This window comes from Oncorhynchus masou, chromosome 5, assembly GCF_036934945.1.
Source record: "Oncorhynchus masou masou isolate Uvic2021 chromosome 5, UVic_Omas_1.1, whole genome shotgun sequence".
Taxonomy (NCBI): domain Eukaryota; kingdom Metazoa; phylum Chordata; class Actinopteri; order Salmoniformes; family Salmonidae; genus Oncorhynchus; species Oncorhynchus masou.
In genome coordinates this window covers 39,006,580-39,018,132 of record NC_088216.1, presented here as the reverse complement: position 1 = coordinate 39,018,132, position 11,553 = coordinate 39,006,580, and the positions used below count along the sequence as shown (strand labels likewise).

The window sequence follows — 11,553 nt, the reverse complement described above, 5'->3', positions numbered from 1 at the left end:
ATGGGTTATATATAGGCTACTCACCGACTAGCAAGTCCCCATTCAGAGTGGCCATTCTCTCCACCAACCCAGAGTGCCACAAAATGAAGGAGTCAAGGGCTGACCCTGGAAATTTGGAACAAACTCTCTAAATCAACTGATCTGCATCACAGACCACTTGAGCATTCACAGATTGTTGCCTCATTCAATTTCTGTACACATGCCCGATGACAGAGGGTGCCCTGGTGGCTACAGTATATGGGTGCCACCGATGGCACCGAGCACATTGGGGCCTTGGCGTGGAAGCTCTCCTTGATGCACCAATGTTCTGCAGGGGCGTCGGGGAAATGAATGAAGTGGTTGGTGTACCGTAGCATTGCAGCAAGGAAGAGGGACAAGCACATGGACACAGATTTGGGAGATGCCAACGACATCTCCGGACACTCTGAAATGACCCAGTAGCAAATACAGAGTGGGCACAGGTGACTGAGGAGAACCGGGAGTGATGTAGGCTGGTTGATCCTGCTCTCCAAATCGTCAGACATAAGATGACAGCTCCATACTCACTGCTCTGTCCAGCTAAAAGTGTTGGACCCACACCGTGTCCGTCATTCCCATTACATTTAGACTGCCTCGGAATGTGCAAAGGCGTGATCACAGGCTGACATCTCCGTTGTCTGTCCCTCAGGAACACCAGGGAACAATCACGGTTTATATACCTGTGGGTTTGAGTTTTGAGCGTGTTCAGACCAAACAAATGATGCATAAAAACACAGCAACTCAATCATTTTCATGTGCTTGGGAAGGGCCTGTTGTAATGTGTAATGTGCTCCTGCAATGCTCTGCTCCCATTGAGTTGCAGTATTTTTTACATTAGTTTGTCTGGTTTGCAGGTGACCTTATCCTATATCGGCTACTGAACAACATATTTTACCAAATTATATTCATCTGCAAACCCACAAGTTAGGTATTAATAGAATGTAGGCTAATCTATCAAATGTACACTACATGACCAAAAGTGTGGTCCAAAATCATTGGTTGAAGTTGGGCATTGATGTTGGGAGATTATGCCTGGCTCGCAGTTGCCATTCCAATTCATCCCAAAAGATGTTCAACTGGGTTGAAGTCAGTTGGCACTATGCATTCGGGCAGGTAGCGTGGTCTTGACATCTGCCAAACTCAGATTTGTCCATTGGACTGCAAGATGGTAAAGCGTGATTCATCACTCCAGAGAATGCGTTTCCACTGCTCCAGAGTCCAATGCCAGTAAGCTTTACAACACTCTAGCCGAGGCTTGGAATTGCGCATGGTGATGTTAGGCTTGTGTGCGGCTGCTCGGCCATGGAAACCCATTTCATAAAGTTCCCGACAAACAGTTCTTGTGCTGACGTTGCTTCCAGACGCAGTTTGGGATGGTGGAGTGTTGTGGTGAGTGTTGTAACCGAGGAAAGATGATTTTTACGTGTTACGCGCTTCAGTACTCAGCGATCCCATTCCGTGAGCTTGTGTGGCCCACCAATTTTCAGCTGAGCTGTTGTTGCTCGTAGACATTTCCACGTCACAATAACAGGATTTACAGCATTGACCGGGGCAGACCTAGCAGGGCAGAACGGACTTATTGGAAAGCTGGCATCCTATGACAGTGCCACGTTGAATGTCACTGAGCACTTCAGTAAGGCCATTTTACTGCCAATGTTCATTATGGAGATTGCGCGGCTGTGTGCTCGATTTTATACATCTTTTGGCAATGAGTGTGGCTGAAATAGCCGAATCCAATCATTTGAAGGGTGTTCACATACACTATGTATACAAATGTATCTCTGCATCAAAGTTTTAGGCTGTGCAAAATGGGCACATTCAATGTTGGGGAAATGAAATGGTTAATGTACAATAATTAAAAAGGTACTATTATTTGAAGGTAGTATAAAGTGAGGAAAGCAGAAACAATCACATGCAAAAAAACTGTAATAGTCTTCATGTGGTGCGTAAAACCAAAATCCAATCCAACATTCAGGGTGGCTGAAAACAAATATAAATAAAAAAAATATTGGTTTGCAAAAGACAGGGTACTAGATAACACAGACATTCTGGTGCATACCACCTTCTCCAGTGTGGAATAATAGTAAAACATGTATTTTATTGATGTCCACATGTGCTTTGACTTTTGCTGCAAACCATTTTATGATGATTATTCCCTAATGGATTTTGAACTTTAGGTACCTTCTCTAACGCCAGAGGTAACCACAAAACAGGTCTTAGTATCTAGGGCCTTGAGCCATAAAATCAGCCATGGGTGTCCTTAAGCGAATAAGATGTTTCAGATGTATAGTCTATTCAACCCTAAGGTCTTAGTCTTGATTTATTGCTTTGGCACCAGGCATGGACGGGTGAAACAGCGAACAGATAAGGCAAGAGTATTTAGGTCTGCCCTCCCCTCTGGAGGGGGAGAGATTTGCTGAGAACCTTTTAGAGGAACGTGGCTGTCTTTCCACATGCATACAGTGCCTTCAGAAAGTATTCATACCCCTAGACTTATTCCACATTTTGCTGTGTTACAGCCTGAATTCAAAATGGAGTAAATATATTGTTTTTCTCATCTACACACAATAACCCATAACGACAGTGAAAACATGTTTTTAGAGATTTTTGCTAATATATTGAAAATTAAATTCAGAAATATCTCATTTGCATAAATATTCACACATCTGAGGCAATACATGTTAGAATCCCCTTTTGGAAGCGATTACAGCTGTGTCTTTCTGTGTATGTTTTTAAGAGCTTTGCACACCTGGATTGTACAATATTTGCACATTATTCTGTTTAAAATTCTTAATTGATAGACATTCATTTTCAAGTCTTACCATAGATTTTCAAGTCGATTTAAGTCAAGACTGTAACTAAGCCACTCAGGAACATTCAATGGTAAGCAACTCCAGTGTATATTTGGCCTTGTATTTTAGGTTATTGTCCTGCTGAAAGGTGAATTTCCCTCCTAGTGCCTGTTGGAAAGCAGACTGAACCAGGTTTTCCTTTAGGATTTTGCCTGTGCTTAGCTCTATTCTGTTTCTTTTTATCCTAAAAAAACATACCTTTTCCTTGCCGATGACAAGCATACCCATAACATGATGCAGCCACAACCATGCTTGAAAATATGAATAGTGCTACCCAGTGATGTGTTGTGTTGAATTTGCCCCAAACATAACACTTTTTTTCAGGAGATGAAGTTAATTTCTTTGCCACATTTATTGCAGTTTTACTTTAGTGCCTTATTGCAAACAAGGCGTGTTATTGAAGGCACTGTATATATGTTTATTAAACCTTTAAATGTATAAAAACATTATTCCATTAATGGGGTATTGTGTGTAGGCCAGTGACACAAAATCTCAATATAATATATTCTTAATTCAGGATGTAACAACACAATGTGGAAAAAGGCAAGGGGTGTGAATACTTATTGAAGGCACTGTATGTATGTCTATTAAACCTTTAAATGTAGAAGTTGTTTGCCTCATTTTTCATCTAGTATTTCTCTACACCTTGACCGGTTTTCAAACCCAAACAGTTGTTACACTTTTGCTACAGTGGCACATTCCTTATTCCAACTTTTCACGAGCACTAGGCTGGTGGAATTATGAGGGAAGGAAGTCAAGGTCAGAATATGGCGTATCTGTAGACACACCTCCTCCACACCTTAATTTCTTTGATCTCCACCCCAAAATAATTACGGGTGTCACACCCTGACCATAGTTTGCTTTGTATGTTTCTATGTTTTGTTTGGGCAGGGTGTGATTTGAGTGGGCATTCTATGTTTCATGTCTAGTTTGTCTAGTTCTATGTTTGGCCTGATATGGTTCTCAATCAGAGGCAGGTGTGAGTCATTGTCTCTGATTGGGAACTATATTTAGGTAGCCTGTTTGGTGTTGGGTTTTGGTGGTTGATTGTGCTTGTTCCTGTCTCTGTGATACTTTGCACCAGTATAGGCTGTTTCGGTTTTCGTGTTACGGTTCTTGTTTTTGTAGTGTTTGTGTTTAGTTGCTTTCATTAAACATGAATCTCAATAGCCACGCCGCATTTTGGTCCGACTCTCCTTCAACCAAAGAAAACCGTTACAACGGGTGAATAGCATGTTATTCTCATGCTTAAGTTCAAGGTCAGAATACGCATATAGAAAATTGCATAAAAAGGGAATTAAGTTTCATTTCCGCACACATAACTTGGGTCGGAATTGGCCCCATAGAGAGCAGCAAATCTGTCCCAGAATGCTCCAAGTAGCTATGCCAAGGCAGAGAATGAACACGAGAAACCCCTGACCCAAAGACAACACATTTCCATTCAATTTTTTTGCAGTCAAAGACGAGAGAACGTCTGGAACATTACAGAGCAGGAAGAAAATAAATGAAATGTCCCAGCAGCTACGAGACAGCTAGACCAAGAGAGCACAGTTTTGAGTGTCCTGGTTTACAGTACTGTATGCATTGTAGTGGAGCAGATTGAGAGCTTCAAGTTCATTGCCGTCCACGTCAACAACAAACGATCAAGGCACTACAGAGGGTAGTGCGTACGCCCCAGTACATCACTGGGGACAAGCTTCCTGCCATCCAGGACCTCTATACCATGTGGTGTCAGAGGAAGGCCCTAAAACTTGTTTAAGACTCCAGCCACCCTAGTCATAGACTGTTCTCTCTGCTATCACACGGCAAGTGGTACTGGAGCACCAAGTCTCTGTCCAAAATACTTATTAACAGCTTCTACCCGCAAGCCATAAGAGTCCTGAACAGCTAATCAAATGGCTGCCCAGACTATTTGCATTGCCCCCCCCCCTTTTACATTGCTGTTGCTCCCTGTTTATTATCTATGCATAGTCACTTTAACTCTACCTACATGTACATATTACCTCAGTTACCTCGCCTAACCGGTGCCCCCGCACATTGACTCTGTACCGGCACCCCACGTATATAACCTCGCTATTGTTATTTTCTGCTGCTCTCTAATTATTTGTTACTTTTATTTTAGATGTTTTATTTAACATGTATTTATTTTCTAAAACTGTATTGTTGGATAAGGGCTTGTAAGTAAGCATTTCATTGTATGGTCTACACCTGTTGTATTCGGCGCATGTGACAAATACAATTTTATTTGTTTGTGCCTTCAACAAAAACAGAAGCCCATTCCATTTTATTTCTAACGCTTACCTGTCAACAAACTGACCATTTTTCCTGACCCATCAATGGATAGACGTCAGTGGATGAATTAAAATGGGAAAATATGGTCCTATCTACGTTATTTGAAAAAGATTTCCAAATGCCAATGTGGTCGTGAGCTGAACATCTTTGAGCTGCACGTCTGAAATCTAAATGGACCTGTGAAAGAATCCTGCTGGGGAAAAACTCAACAATAAGACTAATGGTCTCCCTATGATTATGTGTTGAAGGTTAATGTTGGCTTGCAGATGGAGGAGGGAGCGAGGAAGGAGCGAGGTGGCGAGAGATCAGACCATCAGACAATGTTATTGGGAGAGGTGGCAAACACAGAGGGCGATGAGCAGTTAAGAGTCTGCAGAGCAAGAAGAGGGGAGGCCTAAGCCTCATTACACATGTAAATGTGGCTTCCAGCTTGGAGGCCTCGCTTAAAATCTCTGTGCATCCCAGATGTCACCCTACTCCTTATATAGTGCACTACCTATGACTAGGGCCTATAGGGCCCTGATCAAAAGTAGTGCACTATACTATATAGGGAGTAAAATGCCATTTGGGATGCATCCCCAGTCTTTTAATTATTCCTTTGCTCCGCTCAGTGTAATTGGCTCCAACTGAGCCCGTGGCTTGTTGACCATGAATGGAAATAAAATACCTTAATGACCCCGTCCATTTTTAATGGGAGTTGAGAATCAGGGTTATTCTGTCTATTCTCCTTCTTCTGCACTATGCATACAGCCACACATGTTTTATTCTTACACCACCAACTGTTCCAAGTTCATGACCTTTGGATTATGCATTCATTTCTGTCCAACTTCAATGATATTGTGTAATCTCTCCACTAAATCAGCTGTTGAATATTATGTAGTAAATATCAAAACAGCTGGCATTTTTTTGTTTGTTTAATAAATACAACAGATGAAAGGGTATAAAATCGCATGCAAATGCATGATGTCAACAAATTAAAATTAGCATACTCCTCCAAAGGAGCTAACTCAATTTGTACTTTTTGACACTATATTGAAGACTGATGCTTGTATATTGATGCTGGGGCCACCAAATGTAAAATGTACACACTCACTGCAAGTCACTTTGGATAAAAGTGTCTGCTAAATGGCTTATTATATACTGATTCAATCCCAGCTTTACATCTTCAGTCAAGAAAGCACAAATGCAAAGAGCACAGACATACATTGTCCTTTTATAACCAATAACCAATAGTATAGTATAGTATTGGCGTAAGCCTCGTTTGGTAAGCTGCTTGTGTGCCAAAAACAGAGTTTATAAATTGCCTTTGGAACAAAGTGTCAAATAGATCATGCTGTCCAATTGAGAAAGGTCCAAACGAGAATCTAGGTGATAATGAAACAATTCTGAAAAAGCGATAGAATGTCTTGGCTGTGCTCTACAACCAATACAAACTGATTTCCCAACATTGCATCCGACCAGCAAGCATACAAAGGTTTACTAGTATATGGCAAACAACTTATGTTTTAAACACAGCTTTGGAAACAACATCTTCGATTTGATGCGTCAGAGATAGTTTAAATGAAGTAGAGGAGTTGGATTGCTGGTGCTGGATAGTTCTTAAAACAAAACTGGAAAGAGCACAATGCAGCCATGGGCTGTTCCACAACTGTGATATTGAAAACCCTCAGGTGCGTTGGTAAATCATCAGATTACATTACATTTCTGTATGTACACCTTAGAAATTCAAAATGTATTCAAAAATATTGCCAATTAAGTCAGGTTTTCAATGGGATTTGTTTTCTTAGCCCCTTATTGCTGTTGAACTCAGTTTTGGTTGAGTCATGGTAATATTTTTGCTAATCTACTGGAAATAATTATGATGATGAATTTATGAAATACCAGCAACTTCATTCACACACACCATTCACACAACCAGCACATTAAATACATGGCATTAATGCAATACTTTAAAGTTTGCCCTTACCTGACCCGGCTTGGCATCCTCACAGATAGATGCCTCATAGGGCGTGGCCAGTTCAGGAGGGTTATCATTCACATCCAGGATACGAATGCTCACTGACGAATGGGATATCTGGGATACATTATCTACAAAGAGAACAGAGATTAATTTGCAGTGTTTGTATTGAATATTTTACAAAATGGTGATGTACTGTATACTATAACAGTAATATTGTAGTGACTGAAGTAACGTGTTGAACTGGACATCCACTCTTTCAATGTATAATATTGAAAGACTGAAAGAAATTACCAAATAAAACCAAAACTGTACATCATTCTATATATAACTTTCAGAGGTGAAATGCAGTGCAAAGCTGATTGAAATCTGAGAAAACAGGGAGGTCATAATATCGTGCAGTGCATATTAATATCACCTTTTCTCCACACACAGAGACGTGTACAAAGCTCTCCCTCTCCCTCCATTTGGAAAATCTGACCATAATTATATCCTCCTGATTCCTGCTTACAAGAAAAAATTAAAAGAAGGAAGCACCAGTGAAGAAGCAGATGCTAAACTACAGGACTACAGGACAGTTTCTCTAGCACAGACTGGAATATATACTGTGATTCTTCCGATGGTATTGAGGAGAACAACACATCAGTCACATCAATAAGTGCATTGAGGATGTCGTCCCCACAGTGACTGTATGTACATACCTCAACCAGAACACATGGATTACGGGCAATATTCGCATTGAGCTAAAGGGTAGAGCTGCCGCTTTCAAGGAGCGGGACTCTAACGAGGAAGCTTATAAGAAATGCCCTCCGACAAACCATCAAACAGGCAAAGCGTCAATAATGGACTAAGATGGAATTGTACTACAACGGCTCTGACAATTGTCGGATGTGGCAGGGCTTGCAAGCGATTACAAACTACAAAGGGAAGCACAGCCGAGAGCTGCCCAGTGACACCAGATCATCAGCTGTCCCGGACGACTGTGTGATCATGCTCTCCGCAGCCGATGTGAGTAAGACCTTTTAACAGGTCAAGATTTTCACAAGGCCGCAGGGCAACTGATTTTCATATCAGAGCTCCAACTATCAAATAATGAATATTAAAAAAATACAACTTTAATGATTACAGTACACCAGGGGTCTGACTTAAACATTGAAATATGGATTAACACACTTAATAATGTGTTAAAAGATAACAAAGCAATGTTCACACCCCTATTCTCTCAGTGAACTTCTTAAAAGGCCACATCGAAACGTGGAAGGGAAGACGATTACATAATTAGCACAATCAAAATCCGCTTTAAATTAGACTCACTACCCCTAATTACAAAACTCAGTGGGTTCTGCGCGTCGACAGCTCCTTGCATTTTAATTCCGATTCCTAATTATTTGATTATGTTTGACGAGTTTCCATGTTGGAAGTTATGAGTTACCATTTTACGAATGTATCTCCTTATCAATTGAGAGTGAGTCATCATTGCAATCTCATGTGTGATGACCCTATCTAATGGATGTGCATGTATTGTAATTACATTCAAACATATCTCCATATGTAACTGTGTACAGCCAACAAATGTTGTGATGTTATTATAATTGTCATCCATTCACAGTTTCAAAGTCCATAACAACACAACATTTAAATTGAAAGTGCCACCAATCACTCACTCTTCATTTCACAGTGGTGGTAGTGTTGCTAATGAGAATACTCACTCCACTAACAGCATAATCCTTACATCAATGCTATATTTTAATTGACTGCTATTTGCCTGAGCAGCAAGAATATAAATGGATGTGCACTCACAGTACTCACAGGGGTCCTACAGAGCAGATAGGAGAATGGCATCAGTGGAAATGACATAAAAAACTACTACTATACCACAGAACCAGGCTCTAGACATAAAGGGATTGTGTAGTTCACAGCCAATAGTTCAGCTTGGTTGCTACAAGAAGCAGTTTGTTCTAAATGTCAATTCGGTCAATAGGGAAATGGGGATTTTGAAAGCGCTGCGTTCCAATGCGTCCCTAGAGACGCAACCAGATTAGTTTTTCTCCGTATTCCCCAAGGTGTCTACAGCATTGTGAGGTTGTTTTACGCATTTATGTTGAAGAATACCCGTAAGCGGCTACATTGCGCAAGTGGTCACCTGATGCTCTCAGAGTGATTCTAGCGTAAAATACACAGGTAGCCATTATTCCAATCGGTCCTACTGAAAAAACAATTGTCCCGGTGGATATATTATCGAATAGATATTTGAAAAACACCTTGAGGATTGATTATAAACAACGTTTGCCATGTTTCTGTCGATATTATGGAGCTAATTTGGAATATTGTTTGGCGTTTTCATGACTGCAATTTCCGGGCGATTTCTCAGCCAAACGTGAAGAACAAACGGAGCTATTTAGCCTACAAAAAAATAATATTTTGGGAAAAAAGGAACATTGGCTATCTAACTGGGAGTCTCGTGAGTGAAAACATCCGAAGCTCATCAAAGGTAAACAATTTCATTTGATTGCCTTTCTGATTTCCGTGACCAAGTTACCTGCTGCTAGCTGGACAAAATAATATGCTAGGCTATCGATAAACTTACACAAATGCTTGTTTAGATTTGGCTGTAAAGCATATTTTGAAAATCTGAGATGACAGGGTGATTAACAAAAGGCTAAGCTGTGTCTCAATATATTTCACTTGTGATTTTCATGAATAGGAATATTTTCTAGGAATATTTATGTCCGTTGCATTATGCTAATTAGTGTCAGTCGATGATTACACTCCCTCATGCGAGATGGGGAGTCACTAGAGGTTTTAAGAACACATTCTTATTTCCAATGATGGCCTAGGTACAGTGGGTTAACTGCCTTGTTCAGGGGCAGAACGACAGATTTTTACCTTGTCAGCTCAGAGATTCAATCTTGCAACAGTTAACTAGTCCAACGCTCTAACCACCTGCCTCACGAGGAGCCTGCCTGTTACGCAAATGCAGTAAGAAGCCAAGGTAAGCTGCTAGCTAGCATTAAACTTATCTTATAAAAAACAATCAATCAATCATAATCACTAGTTAACTACACATTGTTGATGATATTACTAGTTTATCTAGCGTGACCTGCGTTGCATATAATCGATGCGAGGCGCATTTGCATAAAAGGACTGCCGTTGTTCCAACGTGTACCTAACCATAAATATCAATGCCTTTCTTAAAATTAACACACAGAAGTACATATTTTTAAACCGGCATATTTAGCTAAAAGAAATCCAGGTTAGCAGGCAATATTCACCAGGTGAAATTGTGTCACTTCTCTTGCGTTCATTGCACGCAGAGTCAGGGTATATGCAACAGTTTGGGCCGACTGGCTCGTTGCGAACTCATTTGCCAGAATTCTACGTAATTATGACATAACATTGAAGGTTGTGCAATGTAACAGGAATATTTAGACTTAGGGATGCCACCCATTAGATAAAATACAGAACGGTTCTGTATTTCACTGAAAGAATAAACGTTTTGTTTGAGATTATATTTTCCGGATTCGACCATATTAATGACCTAAGGCTCATATTTCTGTGTGTTATTATGTTATTATTAATTCTGATTTGATAGAGCAGTCTGACTGAGTGATGGTAGGCACCAGCAGGCTCGTAAGCATTCATTCAAACATGCATTTAACTATACTGTCACACCGGCAATACTAAAGTGACTATAAGAACACCCAATAGTCAAAGGTTAATGAAATACAAATGGTATAGAGAGAAATAGTCCCATAATAACTACAACCTAAAACTTCTTACCTGGGAATATTGAAGACTCATGTTAAAAGGAACCACCAGCTTTCATATGTTCTGTCACGCCCTGGTCATAGAGAGGCTTTTATTCTCAATTTTGTTTGGCCCGCACCAGCGCCGCTGCCGTAAAGAAGGCCCACCCAGACCCTCCCCTTTAGAGTAAGGTTGTGCGGCCGGAGTCCGCACCTTTGGGGGGGGGGGGGGGTAATGTCACGCACTGGCCATAGAGAGGCTTTTATTCTCTATTTTGGTTAGGCCAGGGTGTGACTAGGGTGGCATTCTATGTTTTGTATTTCTTTGTTGTTTGGCCGGGTGTGGTTCTCAATCAGAGGCAGCTGTCTATCGTTGTCTCTGATTAAATTTTTTACAATTTTTAATTTCACCTTTATTTAACCAGGTGGGCTAGTTGAGAACAAGTTCTCATTTACAACTGCGACCTGGCCAAGATAAAGCATAGCAGTGTGAACAGACAACACAGAGTTACACATGGAGTAAACAATTAACAAGTCAATAACACAGTAGAAAAAAAATAAAAAATAGTTTATATACATTGTGTGCAGAAGGCATGAGGAGGTAGGCGAATAATTACAATTTTGCAGATTAACACTGGAGTGATAAATGATCAGATGGTCATCTACAGGTAGAGATACTGGTGTGCAA

At 40.5% G+C, this 11,553-nt stretch overlaps 1 protein-coding gene across 4 annotated transcripts in view; it reads right to left on the bottom strand.

Annotated features, from left to right (window-relative positions):
* LOC135539561 (cadherin-22-like) overlaps positions 1–11,553 on the bottom strand; it is a 334,240-nt gene that overhangs the window by 59,185 nt on the left and 263,502 nt on the right. For 3 of the 4 annotated variants that reach the window (XM_064965503.1, XM_064965502.1, XM_064965505.1), the window contains exon 10: positions 7,129–7,250. In XM_064965503.1, coding sequence (XP_064821575.1) covers positions 7,129–7,250 — 122 coding nt within the window. Of the gene's footprint in view, positions 1–24; positions 106–7,128; positions 7,251–11,553 lie in introns of all 4 variants that reach the window. The other variant, XM_064965504.1, reaches the window with a different exon arrangement.